The 15,357-nt window shown below is 42.1% G+C and overlaps 1 protein-coding gene and 1 long non-coding RNA gene across 6 annotated transcripts in view; one reads left to right on the top strand and one right to left on the bottom strand.

Moving 5' to 3' along the window:
* LOC140639426 (uncharacterized) overlaps positions 1-8,751 on the top strand; it is a 49,612-nt gene extending 40,861 nt beyond the window's left edge. Inside the window, exons 4-6 of one of the 2 annotated variants that reach the window (XR_012036151.1) lie at positions 3,782-4,809; positions 6,209-6,557; positions 7,315-8,751. This is a non-coding gene — a long non-coding RNA (uncharacterized lncRNA). The remainder of the gene's footprint in view (positions 1-3,781; positions 4,810-6,208; positions 6,558-7,314) is intronic. The other variant, XR_012036155.1, reaches the window with a different exon arrangement.
* Positions 8,752-10,143: 1,392 nt separating this feature from the next.
* Positions 10,144-15,357, bottom strand: part of PRUNE2 (prune homolog 2 with BCH domain) — a 256,690-nt gene continuing 251,476 nt past the window's right edge. For all 4 annotated transcript variants that reach the window (XM_072837709.1, XM_072837712.1, XM_072837716.1 and 1 more), the window contains one exon: positions 10,144-13,449. In XM_072837709.1, the coding sequence (XP_072693810.1) occupies positions 13,419-13,449 (31 nt within the window). In that variant the 3' untranslated portion in view covers positions 10,144-13,418. The remainder of the gene's footprint in view (positions 13,450-15,357) is intronic.

The raw sequence follows: 15,357 nt of genomic DNA, 5'->3' as shown, positions 1-15,357 counted from the left end.
CCCCAGGCTGTTGGCCCACCCGAACTCTGAGATTGTGGTCCTAGAAAAAAAACCCTTAGCTCCTGTCAAGTAGGGCAGGCTGATAGCCTAGGGTCTGGGAAGACTCATTTCTGCTTTTAATAATCTAGTCAATAACATTGTAATCCATCATTTCATTCGTCTTTCAGGATGACTTGTAATTTTTTTCTTGAAAACTAGGGATAATATAGTGGATAAAAGAAATTGAGGAAAATGGGTGGGAGGTGTTGTGTGTCTGGCTAAGCGTCGGGCTGTGTTTGCTGTTTGCTGTAACCGTACATACACGTCAGAGGCTAACCTTCTCAGGTGTCTTTGTTTGTGTCACCCCTGTTGTTTCGGGGTCTCCCTAGAGACTTGTTAAATATTGTCTGAAACACAGAGTTCTTTCGGTTGTATTCCCCTGCTGTATAGGAGCCCTGCTGATAGGGCGGTGAAGTGTGGGGAGGGAGGAAGTGCTCTACGTTCCCATGATGAGGTCCCAGTCTCTAGTGAGCCTGTGTCCTGGGGTGGTGGCCCTCCCCAGTGCTTCTCAATTGCATTGCTTCTTCCCTCTTAGGTGAGACAGGAAGCCTGGTGAGGGAGGGGCCTATTTTCTCTCAGGTCCTTTGGGCTCTGGTAAAAACCTGAGGAAGTTGGGCCCTCTTGAGGGCAGGTCTTGTGAAGAACAGATGATGCTGGGTGTATATAAAAATGGCTACTCTCCCCTCCTCTGGCTGGAAACACTAGGGCATTTTTGTCTGCTCTTCATTGCGAATCTGGTAGGGCTCCTGGTGATAAAACTCATGATGGTGTGGGGTTCCCCCTCTGACCGCCCACCCCTTAGAATTTCCAATTCTCAGGCTCATCCACACTGAGCCTCCAGCAATTTGCCAGTCACAGTTTAGGTTTTCCTGCCCTAGTGCTCTGTCCCTTGGAGATCTCTGCTCCCAGATTTCTGCTCCAGTGAAGTGTGATTCTCTGTATCTGCCTTTCTGTCACCTCAGTTTTAAGGGTGGCTGTTGGTCCTATGATTTCAGTTCGATGGCATATGAGTTTCTGTTTTGTTTTTTTGTTTGTGTTCTTGCATGGACAGGAAAGATAACTTCCATCTCCCTACATGCTAGACTGGAAATTAGAAGTCTCTTGCCATCATTTAATTAGATTTTTCCAAACTGAAGTTAGAAGATACTCAGTGACCCTCTATTAGGTATGCGTTTCCCTGCTGGTGATCTTTTTCATATTCCTGAGGCTCATCAAAGGTGATGTGGTGCATTAAAACACCTCAGAGACAGGCCATGGGTCCCCTAGGAAGTCATTATTAGATCCTAGATTTTGCTTCTTTCCATAGTCATAACCAGTTCGGATTTCCATACCCAGGGGTTAGTACAAGACCTGTCTCAAGTGACGAGAGGGCAGCAACCAGGAGAAACACTCTAGTCTTACTCTGTTTCCAGCACTGGCTTTTCCTCCGCTTTTCCAACTTTCGCCCATATGGGAAAATACAAGAGTCCACAAAAGCAGGAAAACTCATTTCAGCTCATTGCTGAATAAAGATAGAGTGATCAGGGCATATTTGACCAGAAAATGTTTTCACATGTGTTCTGTCCACACCCAGGGCCCATAGCCTGGTACTAATCCAGACTCTAATTTGTCTTATACAGACTGCAGGTGGTGCTGACACGAGACACAAAGGCAGTGGGGCTCCCCAGGGTTACACACACCAAGTGTTGCCCCACACACACCTGATTTTGGGGGCACACTATGCATGAATGTACTGAGACCTTAGTGGTGGAGACCATCACAGAGTCCCCAGAGCCCAGCTTCTTAGACCACAGAGTAATCTGTGGGACTGTGTACGGACCTCCTATTCCTGGAGGCAGCCCTTCACGGGAAGCTTTAATTCTCCAAACCACCCCAGAATCTCCAGGTTTGGGGCAAGGCCCCTTGGTAGGGGAGGAAGAGTGAGTTCAAGCCTTTGAGGACTTTCCATTATCCCTGGAAACCCCAACTGAAACCAACTTTTTCCCTTGTGACCAAAGGAACGGGTTTGGGGTTCTTTAGGAATGCCAAGGGGCATTTTAGGGTCTTGGGGCAGCTGCTTCTCCATGGCTCCTGTGAGCTTCAGACTCTGTTCCTTCCACAGGAAGGAGGGTGCTGGTTATCATGCAGTTTAGGGAGTGTGGCTGTTCTTGACTATGAAACGGAGTTTGGACTGTCAGTGACAGATGGTGGTGATTCCCCTCCGTAGAGATCTTTTATACCTACTTACGTTCCTGCAGGTCATTTGCTCGTGCTTGTCACAGGGTAATTTACTAAGCAATTTATTGCTGCTTCCTACTTTCTGCCAGAAGAGACTGTCAAAGGGAAGAAAAGGTAATTTTGTCCTCTTTTCCAGAGAATTTCGGGGCTACTGATCTTAAGGGTGGTTTATTAGTTATTTGTTGCTATATAATGAATTATTCCAAATATTAATATCTTCTTTTTTTAAGATTTTATTTATTCATTTGACAGAGAGGGAAAGAGAGCACAAGCAGGGGGAGCAGCAGAGGGAGAGAGAGAAGCATCTCCCACAGAGCAGGGAACCCGACTCGGGGCTCCATCCCAGGTGGGATCATGACCTGAGCCAAAGGCAGAAACTTAACCACCTGAGCCATGCAGGTGCTCCCAGATCTTAGTATCTTAAAACAAGGAACATTTATTTTCTCACAGTTTTAGTAAGTCAGGGATCAGCTGCCTCGCTGGCTCACAGTCCCTCACAAGGCTGAACCCAAGGTTTGGGCCCGGGTTGCAGTGTTATCTCAAGGCATATCTTGGGGAGGATCGCTCTGCTTCTAAACTCGTTCACATGGCGTTTGGCAAGCCTCGAGCTCTTTTTGGCTGTTGTCCTAGCTGTCACCTCCTTGCCACATGGGATTCTCTGTTGGGTAGCTTACAGAATGGCATTCGGCTTCCCTCAGAGCAGTGAGAGAGAAAAGGGAGGGAAAGCAAACAGGATAGATGTCACTGTTGTTGGGTAAGCTAATTTTGGAGGTGTCATTTTACCCCTTCTGCTGTTTTCTGCTTCTTAGGGGTGAGTCACTAGGTCCGGCCCCCAATCCAGGGGAGAGGATTACACAAAGCGTGAATAACAGGAAGCGGGGATGGCGGGGAGTCCTCTTGGAGGCTGCTGACCACCAGTTGTTGATTTGTGTGTGTGTGTGTGTGTATGTATGTATGTGCATGTGTGTGTGTTTCCCAGCCCAAGTCAGAAGTTACATGGCATTGGTAGCACGACTGTATTTAGGCTCTTATGTGGGAGGTGAAATTAGCTGTGTGTTCCTTAGAAAGAGCAGAGAGTGTGCAGATGGAGTCACTGGGTTGAAAGAGGAGTGGCCTGAGATTGCAGAGGCTCCAGGGACTTGAGGACAAATGGGCAGAAGAATCCACATACATCAATGTCTTGTGTGTGAGGGCCCCAGTAGAACCGGGACTTCTGATGGGGTGAAGTGATGCATTTGTTGGGGCACCGAATATCAACAGCATAGTCTCAGGAGCTGGGTACAAGCCCCAAGGCCCCTCAGATAGCAAAGAAGCTATAGAGCCTCTTAGTGCCCCAGGAGTCCTTTTCTATTTATTTGCCTTAAGCAAACAAACAAACAAACAAACAAAAAAAAAAAAGGAAATCCTATTGCCTACAACTGAGAAGTCCGGGATTAGGGTGGCAATCAGGCATCAGCGTGCTGTTCCCCCTCTATTGTTTGTCTGCATTATTCCAAATGTTCTTCATTTTGTTCTTCATTTTCAGGCTTTGTGTGGTACCAGGATGTCCACCAGCAAGTTCCGACCAAAGCCTTCCAGATTCAAGTGCCCCGGAGAATGTGGCGGCTCTCACAAAAGTCTCTACGAAATCTCATTGTCATTTGGACTCCAGCGGGGCCACACAGTCATGTCCTAATCTCTTGCCTGGGACGCAGAATGCTCCAGTGGGCGAGGCCAGGCCACATACCCATCTTGGCTAAGGAGGGTCGTGGAGGGACAGTTCTTTCTGTACACGGGCTAAGACTGCAGAACAGAGATAAATTCCCCAGAAATGTGTATTGTTCAATCAAGACATAATTGAATTCCACCAGTAGAAATGGTAACTCCAAACATAACATTTTATTGCCTTATTGGATAGTATACTGATTGTATACATCTATTGGCAAATTCCTCTGATCATTCGTGATATACTCTGTATAACCCCGGTTCTCATCCACTTATTCAGTCTTAACATCTCACTTGACATAATTAATTAATGCTTGAAGTATGTCTTTGACACATTCATTTTATATTTGTGTGTAAGTCATGTTTGCAGTTTTTCAAGAATTGTATTTTAGGAAGTGAGAGGTGGTCACTTTGTTCCTTTTAACTACAATTCTCATTTTCCTTTAAAACCACCTGGTTATGGGGCACCTGGGTGGCTCAGTCAGTTAAGCATCTGCCTTCAGCTCAGGTCCTGATCTCAGGGCCCTGGGATCAAGCCCCAAATAAGGTTCCCTGCTCAGCAGGAAGTCTGCTTTTCCCTCTCCCTCTGCCTTCTGCTCCTCCTGCTTGTGCTCTCTTTCTCCTCTGTCAAATAAATAAATAAAATCTTAAATAAATAAATAAAACTACACAGATAATATGTATCCTCAGAAAAATTGTAGCTTTAAATTTGCTGAACATTTCAAACAACTAGCCATCCAGGTTAGTCAGACTTGACCTTGGACCCTTCAGCCCCCAGCCAAGCTGCTCGGGCAGATGCTGTGCAGAACAGAGATGAGCCATTCCTACAAAGTCCTGAGCAAATTGTAGGTGAGTGGGCAAAATGAATGATTGTTATTCTAAGCCACCCAATTTGGGCTTCATTTGTCACAGTGATAAATGATGGATACAAAAGGGCTTTCCTTTAAATATGTCTTTGTCTGAAAATTTGACAGCAAACACATGTTATATTAAAATTCTTTTAAAATATGTATCTGGGGGAAAATTAAAATTAGAAACATAGCAAAAGTTTCTATTTGTATTTCCCTTACTGATATCTTAAGCGAGCTTCAATTTCCAAGTCATCTTATCATCAAAAGGCATACTAACACAAGTAAGGACTTGTGGGGGGAAGCTATTTTTTCTTCCTGTGTTCCTCAGGAGTGGCTTGGGAAGATTGACGTTCCTCATGACCACAAAAAGCCACAGTTTTGGAAGGCTGGTCCTTGGTGTCTCCTGCCTCCTCTAAGTTTGTTTGTTTGTTTTTAAGATTTATTTATTTATTTATGATAGACATAGGGAGAGAGAGAGAGACAGAGTCACAGGAGGAGGGAGACGCAGGCTCCATGCCGGGAGCCCGACGCGGACTCGATCCCGGGACTCCAGGATCACGCCCTGGGCCAAAGGCAGGCGCTAAACCGCTGAGCCACCCAGGGATCCCCCCTCCTCTAAGTTTGAACTTGAAGACACCTCTGACTCACTTTGACATGAGATAGGTGGACCACATCAGTCCTCATCTCTACCCTTTCTTTATTCTTCTACATGTGAGTCCATTAAGCTCATATGTCTGTAAGTCGGACTCTAGGTCTTTCTGTCCAACGCTGCATCAACTACAAGAAAAATGAGAAGCAGATAGCTTTCTGAGATGGACTTGCCTTCTATTGCAGCATAATCAATTATTCTTGCTGTCTCTAGCCTGGGGATAAAAAGAGTGGAACAGAGAGAAAAAGGAGAGGCTTGTGGGCAGAAACTTTAGGCTTGGTCAGAGGTCAAAGAAATATAGCTAGTTGAGCTTATGAGTCTGGTCTGCTGTCCAGAGCTACGTACATGCCTTTAGAAGCCTCTCAGGGAGTATTAGGGACAAAATATTGGGGCAGAGAGTACAGCAACTGACAGAGTTTATTGCTGAAATTATTCTTGATTTGATACTTACAGGCATGGGAGTAGTATTTGAGCCTATAGAGAAATGTGTCCTCAGATACGTTGTTAAATACCAAATGTATTCAGAAAAATTTTCTTATCAACAGAATGAACAAACTTTGTATAGTTTCATATTGGTTCTTTGCCATCATTATAAGTAATTCATGACCATCTTTTTTAATTGAAAGATACGGAGGAATACAAGGAAAGAAGAAGGAAAACAGTGTCTCCCGGTATCATCACCTGAACACATAAGCACAAATAACATTTTGGCAGAAACTTGATCCTTTTTTTTTTTTTTTTTTTTTAGAAACTTGATCCTTAATGTGACATACGATGACATGGTTGGTGAGTAATAGCACTGGGATCTCAACACAGAACCAATTGTCCTTGCACATCTGAATCTGATATCTCCTGGTGTCCTATATATACATCGCTAGTGCTGTACCTGGTCTTCTCTTTGATGTTTACTTTGCCATGAGTTCCATTTATTTGTGTGTCTCTATCTCCTACCTTTCACATGATTGTAGGACAGGGAAAGTTGAAGAGAAGCTGAAAAACAGTTTCAGATTGAAGGAGACTAAAGAGAAATGAAAAAACACCATGTGTGATTCTGAACTGGACCCTTTTGCTGCAAAGGACATTTATCAAGACAACAGGTAAAACTTGAATGGTATGTGTGAATTAGGTGGTAGTCATGTTTCAGTGTTAACTTCCTGATTGAATAGCTATGTTGGGTTATGAAAATGTCCTTAGTTTGTAGGAAACACATCAAACATTTGGGGGTGATGAGGTGTTATGTAAACAACTTACTCTCAAGGGTTTGAGGAAAAGTAATTTCTTCTACTGTTCTTGCAAGTTTGAGGTTGTTTCCAAACAGTGAAAACAGAGGTAAACCAAGCAAAAATAGGAAGTGAAAGCTGGGAACAAAGTAGGGGAGGAGTAAGAGAGATGGACTAAAATAGCTCTGGGAGAAGAGGAGGAAGGATTAAGGAGAATTAGTCTATTTAGAAGACTGGGTAGGGTAGGAAACAAGAAGCTGACAGAGTTGACAGAAACTAAAGGTGGGGTTGGCAAGGATTGGGAGAAGTTGGCATGTTAACAGAGGAAAGGCTGGGTATGTGGAAAGATGAAGAAAAAAAAAGAGGGTGGGGAAGAAAATGAATATATATTGCATGGCTTCTCTGGGCACTTAAATCCCATTTAACTCTTACATAGCTAAGATGAGAGTTTTATACACAGTTTTAAAAAATGAGTAAACTAGAGCTGAAGCAGTTAAGTAACTAGCCCAAAGTAATACAGCTGATAAGCAGAACCAGCATATAAATAGCAGTATATGTGATTTCAATGGCCCTGGGATAGTAGAGAAATGGTCTCATTGGGTCAGATAAGGGAGAGAAACTTTTTCCCCCTCAGGGATTATAGTGGACACAGAGACCAGCTGAGCAAATGATCATGAGAGTTTGGAGGTTGAGACTGAAACCAAGATTTGAATAACCTGAAGAGATGTGTTACTTGAAGTCATGAGACAATGACAGAAAAAAGGAAGAAAAGAGAAACATTGAGAAATGAGACTATTACACAAGGGCTGGATCTAGTAAGTTGCTTCTAATCAATAGAATACAGCAAAAATGACATGACATCACTTTGGTGATTAGGTTGCAAACAGTGGTAACTGCCACCTTGCTGGCAGACCCTTTCTTCTTGGTTTCAGTGAAATAAGCTGCCATATTGGGGAGGCCCAAGAGTCAAAGAACTAAGGGCAGCTTCTAGTTAACCAGCAAAGGATGAAGGCCTTAGTTCAATGACCTTGGAGAAACTGAACCCTGCCTACAACCACGTGAAGCAGATTCTGTGCCAGTGGAACTTTGCCTGAGTCTCAGGCCCACCCTATGATTGCAGCCTGTGGGACTTTGGTGTGGAGGACCTGCTAAGATGTATCTGGATTTCTAAGCCACAGAAACTGAAATAATAATGCTTGTTTTAGGTGGCTGAATTTTGGCAGATTGTTGATACTCATTATTTAAGGATTCCACACTGCAAATTCACCTACTCACTCAGACTTATGAGTGACTTCTAAATCAATACTCATGGCGCTTTCAGGGTCATTTGTGGACATGTGTAGAATACTGAAAGCTTTGAATTGCCTGCTGTGCATGTTCCTAGCTGAGGTCAAACAAGGCAAGGTTCTGCTTCTTGTTTTGGTTTCATACAGTAAACACGTGTTCTTTTCAGGCTCAATTTAGTGCCATGTTCTGTGCATTTTTGTGATTTTTGTTGTTGATTTCTCTGTTTTAAATGGTCTCCAAGCACAGAGCAGAAATGCTAGTGTTCCTAAGCACAGGAATTTCTCCTTAGGGCAAAAATTCATGTACCAGATAAACTTCAATCAGGCATGAGTTATATTCAGGCTGTTGACTGCGAATTCATTGTTAATGAAGCAGTGAAAATATATTAAAGCGTATTTAAACAGAAACACACATTAAACAACGTTATGTATTGATCATTTCATGGGAACAATATGATCAGCGGCCCAAAGGAGCCTGACCCTGTAACTGAGGAGCAGTAGGTCAGCATTTGCTAATTCAGCCTTCTCAGTGACTTTATAGGACATAACTACCTCAAATAAGGAGAATTGACTATAATTTGTTTTGTAGTAATAGATAATGAATACAGGCAACAATGGGAATTGAGTTCACCAATCTAAGGAGGAAGACTTTCACAAGGAGGGTATGAACTAGCAGCAGGGTGCAGGCCCCTTTCAAGGGGTAAGGCTAGAGAAGATAGTAGTTGGCAGTGACTGGTGCCTGCCATCTAAGTTATCATTAAAAAGATCATATAGCAAAAAGAAATAATTTTTTCCTGACCTAAGGGACTTATTTTGGATGAATGTGAGTGAAATTCTAGAGGAAAATTAGCCTCACAAAGCAATCTCTTTGCTCTACAAAACCCACAGCAGTGTGGGGATTGGTCTGTACAACCAAAAGGTCCCAGCTTAATTAAACTCTCCGCGACCGTACAGGGTGATGGAACCCGGGGTGGCTCTGGCAAGCACACTGATGCTGCCAACTCAGGGAGACGGTACAACTGCAAGAGAAGCTGTGGAAGAAACAGCCCCTTGGCTGAGCCTTGACACAGCTTTTCTATGATCTATGGCTGAAAACTTAACGTTTTATTTTCCTTACTTTTAACTTCAGAACATAACATATTCAGTCTACAGCCATACCACACTGAACGTGCCCGATCTCGTCAGAACATAACATATTCTTTTCAATTTTGGCTTCTAATGAGACTCCCCACTTCATCCTGGATCCCTACTCCTAGAGCCACCCCATACCCTAACTAATGAGTGTGCCAAATCCCTGCATATGCATGCATCTTATATAATATGTAGCATTGGTATCCCCATGTGTAGGTTTAGAAGTTACATACATGACACTATTGAGGTTTTTGAGTTGTATTGAGTTTTTCTTTCTTGTTCCACTCTACCTCTAAGTGTGGCTCTATGAATGCGTAGTTTGTTGCTTTCTAACAGCTGTAGAGTATGCCACAGGGTGTATTCATCACTCTCTACTAATCGTCTCCCCCCAGTGCTGGACTCCTAGCCTTCTTCCAGTTCCCATTAATATTGTTAGGGAAAGGGGGAGGATGAGTACAACAGTTTACCTTGCAGTGTCATGCCCTTCATTTGACCATAATCACTTCTCCGTCTTCTCTTGTCCTTCTTACCTTCATTGGGTACCAGGACTCATACCTAGATCGTGAGAACATGCAATGCCTTGCTTTCTGTAGAGCAGCTGCCCATTTGATTACTCAAACTACTTTTGGAGAGGCAGAGATACAGATTTATTAGATTTTTTCCTTTTTCTTTTCTTTTCTTTTTTCTTTTCTTTCTTTTCTTTTCTTTTCTTTTCTTTTCTTTTCTTTTCTTTTCTTTTCAGCACAGGGGTTAATTCCCAAGTCTGATTTTGCCTGAAGGCTGTACAAGTGGTGGTGGTTGGGGGGAACCCAAAATTAAAAATAAAATGCCATCTAATGTATTTTGATTTTAAAGTAAACACATGCCCCCAAAAGGCAAAGGACAGAGAAAGGAGAAGTGGATAAAAATCAAGTAACCACAAAAGCCAAAAGTAGTATTGTCCTCAAGTACCAAGTGCCAAGCTACACTGACATCCACATAAGTCTTCTGCAGAAGTGAAGCTACAGAAAGATTCTCAGTGACACGGAGAAAAGAAAGCCCATGACTTGTGGAATCAATTTTTATTTCTGAATTATAACAGAGATGCTATATATATATATTTTATATGGTGTTGTTACATATCTTTATATTATTAATCCACGCTATTTAGAGAGAAATTATTTACCAAAACAGTCTAATAGATACTTTATTCTGAGCAATCTAATACATGGTAGAAAAACTTTTAAATATATAAAAGATTAGTTTGTGCACATCTAAATGTTTCTAAGGGAGCAAACTACTGCTGAGGCATTATGACTAGATGAGTTGCGAACGCAGTGCCATAACCAAATACTTAAAATGACATCTTAATAACACAAAAGCTTAGAGTAGTGACTTCTTCACACATGTGTATCTTAGAAGGTAACCCCACAAAACATTGCATGGCTTCAATAAGGAACTTCAGGTTTTCTTCGATACCTCGCTATTGTCCTCAAAAAAACCTTTTCACTCCTTGATGGTATCTTCTATGTAGATTTGTGGTCTTTCTTAATGGAGCTAAGCAAAGAGCGGCTGCCACTTTGGCAAAACAAGACTTTACCCCGGGACCCCCTGGTGCCCTTAACTACAAACCTACAGGAAAAGTGTAAAAGCATCCCCAGAAGTCAGAACCAAAGCAAGAATGTTCACAATGCAAGAGCTAGATAGCTATTGATGTGAATGTTTACATCTGTCTACCTATCTGCTGAGGGATTATTTTTTCAGGATTCTTCTAGAATTCTATTTACGTGGACTGAATTTACATAGTGGCTTTTCTCTAGTACGTGCAGTTACATTAATTTATCTTTTTAAGATAATAAAATAGCAGATGCCTATCAGAATGGTTGTGCAGCCCACAGAACAGCCCAAACAAAATCAATGACTGGGAGAAAGGCTCATAATTTCCATTGAAATTGAAGATGAAGCTTCAAACGGACACCACCTGAGTTGTTTTCTGTGAACAGGCTAGACAAGTTCAAGGGAAATGTGAAAGGCAAGATTGTTGCCGTATCCGGCTGAATCTAATAGGACTTCTCTATCAGTAGCTCTATGTCCTCTGGCTTGCACCAACTAAACACAACACTGATTTCTTCATTCCTTCCTGTGGCTTGGGGGGAACCATTTAATTCATTTTCCAAGATGGGACACGGCTGAGCAAAAAGGGAGCATTGTTAATAACTGTGCCACAGCAACAGTGGTCAATGGGTGAACCAACGGAATATTAGGTCACTGGTCTTATGTCAACACTAAGCTCTGGGAGAGGCATAATTCGGGCTTCCAAAGGTGGAGCTGGGCTGAGAGAGAGGGTATGATCTAGGGTTTATCTGTTGGACAAAACAGATATTAAGAGGGAGGGGACCCAAAAGAACACAGTTCATCAAGATGCTCGGTTGAAAGGGACAGAGGAGGATCTTGGTTAACTATGGCTGATGGAGGAAAGGGCGCTGACCTGGGTGTCTGAGAGCATATCTGGAAGGTGAGTGGGAGACAGGAAGTGAATGAGGTCAGCAAAATTCAGTCACCTGTACAAAGAGGTCTACCTTAAGGTGTTTCAAGCTCAGAACACCCAGGACCCAAGTTCCCCAGGCAGCTCTCCAAGATGTGGTTACCACCCTACGCCTATGGTGAAATCCTGGTGTCCACTACATTTTTACTGTTGCTAGCTTATTAGAAACAGGTGATACCAGGAAATAAGAATGGTCCCCAAAGTAAGTTCAGGACCTCGACAACACCTGTAAACAGCCCAAAAGCCTCCTAAGCAAGCTTCAGTTGAGGTCATGTAAACAAACCCTGAGCCACGCTTTTGTGGTCAGGACTACATGTCTTTTTAGCAGGCTATTTACTTTACTGACTGTGGATGTCAAAATTTTCTTTTAAAAGAATAGATTGGTTTGCAGGCTTACTTATATATTCTGTTACAGAAACTAACATGCAAATCCAAATGGGAAAGGGGAGGAAAGTGAGTGCGCTGGAGGAGGCAGGGCCCAGCAAACTTTCTCTATAAAGAGAGTAAACATTTTAGGCTTTGTAGGCCACGTGGTCTGTTGGCAATTGTTCACCTCTGCTGTTGCTGTGCACAAGTGGCCACGGAGAGTTTGTAAACCAACGTGTATGGCCATGTTTCAACAAAACTTTATTTACCGATACTGAGATTTGAATAATTTCCGTGTGTCGTGAAACATTAAAAAAATCTTTTTCGAACCAAATGTGAAAGCCATTCTTAAGGAGAAGGCCATGTGAAAACAGGTGGTGTGCTAAATTTGGCCATTGCTTTGCCAACCACTCTGCTAGAGGCCCACAGATTTGAAATCATGTTGGAATTTTAAAGGGCATATGAAGACTACACAGATTTTTGCAAATGATAGTACACACTCATATGTAATTTTAAACCTCTGATCAAGTTAAAGTGATTGAAGGCAGATTACTTTTTACAACACATGTGAGGGAGAGCTTTAGAAAAATGAAGGTTACCAAATAATGAATTTCTGAGTGGACCACCTTACACTTGAATCCTTGGCCCCTAAAATTTAACATTTTGAACTAAGTTGACAGTGCAAAGTGCAGACAGTTACCAAAAAATGCCAACATGGATCCTTAACTTTATCAGCGTGGAAGTCTTCAACAATCACTGGAGAAATAATGATTTTTAGAAAGACCAATTCCCAGAAAACGCGACACCTAATGTGACAAATAAAACCGATGTGATTTAGAAAACCTGGCTTCTCTTTGAGATGTTAGAGACAATTCACGTGGACAAGAGCGAAGTGGGCATGCTCAGCTGATGGTGGATTCCCACCTGTGTCTGGCTTACATCTGTGCTAAGCAAAGCCTAGGGTTTTAAAGGCAGAGTTACACAGGGGACAGCTTGCCTAGGGAGTGTTGAGCCCTGGGTGTTTTAAATCTAAAGCAATCACCCAGGAGAAATCCAGCTAATCTTTGGAAATGAACCCACTCATGATTAATAGTTGATGGAAGGTATCTGATTGGTCAACACCAGTCTAAGAGATGAGATACCACTGCACCAAGGGTTAACAAAACGTTGAAATGGAAGGTCCTCTTTTCTTGCTAAGGTTCAACTAAAATCTTTGAGGCACGTAATTGGCAAAATAGGAAAATACACACGATTTCATAAAATATGTGAAGAGTAAACAAATTCCCTTACTGTTTTTCCCCTTAGAAATTTAGAATGGCACCAGGTAGTGCAAAATGGAAACAAAGTATTATCAGCCCTGTTTCTTCCAGGTAGATACGCTTCAGCAGAAACACGAAGCAGAAAAATATCCTCTTCTTCCGACTTGGCCAACTAGGGCTTTCCTTTTAGCTTCAGGTCAATGCTTAGGGAAAAAAAAAAAAGGAAGAAAACAATGAGAAATATGAACAACTGAATACAAAATATTTAGTGATGATTTGGAGTGGCAGGTGTTCGCTTTTTTTTTTTTTTCCTCAAAGGACTTACTGAAAATCAATCATGCAAGTTTCTTCTGCTAGAAACACCTGGTAAGTCACAACCTTCCCCCTCATTGTCAGGGCTTTCTCTAAAATGTGGAATCTGTTTATTTCCTACAAAACTATTTCTGGAAGCATTTTACGCCTCTTGAAATGATCTAGGGAGGCAAAAGACATGTATGAGGGCTTGTTTCAGAAGTGGATTAAGGAACATTATTGCATTTTGGGAATAAGGGCTCTACCTATTTCCAATAAATGACCTTTCCCAGTGGGGCAAATACACCATCTGCCTGAAATAAGTAACATCTGGTAAGTGCTACATAGCAAGAATGTGGTCAACAATGAAATGATGGCAAAACAAAAACAAACCCCAACATTACTAGAGCCAAAGAATTTGCTTGACATGAGTTAGCCTATTTGATTGAGATGGATTCTTATAACCTAAGAAAAGGTTGTTTTTAGGAAAGTCTAGTGGGTTTCCAATCATCTAGAAAATATTCAAAGACCTTGGGCAACTTTTTTCTCTCTACTGGCTTTTAGTGAACTTACCACAAATTCCTGGCACCTGCCAGAGAAGAGAACCCAAAAGAATTTCAGCCACGAACAAAGAAAAACACCATTTGAAAAAGGCAATTTAGGAAGTATCTGTGGATGTCACTTAGATCTGCCCTCCTGGCCCTTCCGTGTGCACAGGTCATTGTGCTTTGCTTGTCGGATCTATAGCAGCTGGGGTGGGGGGTTGGGGGTGGGGCTCCTTGGGGCAACTTTGTAAATAAAGCCATTGGTAACCCACACTGCTGCTTGCCCATCTAGTTTACAGGAGTGAAATATCTTTCTTTTGAAGTGCCCTCAAGTCTACCACCTATTAGCTCAGGGCATTGGCCGAGCTACCTACCTTGCCTAAATTTCTATATCTGTATCAGTCAAATAGAATCTACCTCTCTCAAGGCTTGCTAAGGATTCAGTCTCAAGTGTTTTCAATTGTAAGTAGTAGTGGTAGCATTAGTAGTAGTAGAATACTAGTAGTAGCTCAGGATCTTTTTGAAATGGGCCCTGATAAAAATCTGAAAACAGACAAAACACACCAGGATGCCTATTCTGAAACACCTCATTTTTCATACTGACTTTTTTTTTAAAAGATTTTATTTTTAAGTAATTTCTATGTCTAATGTAGGGCTCAAACTCACAACCCCAAGATCAAGGGTCACATGCTTCATTAACTGAGCCAGCCGAGCACCCCCATAATGACTTTTTGGTAAACTTTCTAGGGTTTTAGAAATGTATCCCTTCAATTCTTGGTAAACAAAAAGCTGAAACACTGAAACTATGCAGTTTATGGAAGAAGCCAGGGATAGTCAGAAGTGGATGATTTTTAAGTAAATACAGAAAGCCACACTGAAGAGTAAAAACTGACAGTTGTCCTGCGGGGCCAATGAAGTACCAGCAATGCTAATTTAAATCTCCCCACATAGTACCACATGCCCTAGATTGGATATACTTTTTATTTATGTAAAAATATTTTAAAAGCATATGCAAGCCTTAGGACATGAACAAACAAAATCCAAACTTGAAAGTGAAGGAGACAAGCACCTGGAGATACTTTTTAAAATAGTACAGTTTTGGGGGAAAATTTACTTTGAATCAGAATTACAATACAAAAGGAATATCCCTCACCTTTGGGCACATGGGCTGAAATTTCTATATGCAACTTTCCAGTGAGACATAGAAACTACGGGCCATTTTGGCTTCTCACGTGTTAAACGAGGTTCCTTAAACATATCTGACGATAACTGTTT

The sequence above is a fragment of the Canis lupus genome, chromosome 1 (genome assembly GCF_048164855.1).
Source record: "Canis lupus baileyi chromosome 1, mCanLup2.hap1, whole genome shotgun sequence".
NCBI lineage: Eukaryota > Metazoa > Chordata > Mammalia > Carnivora > Canidae > Canis > Canis lupus.
This window is presented reverse-complemented; position numbering and strand designations above follow the sequence as displayed.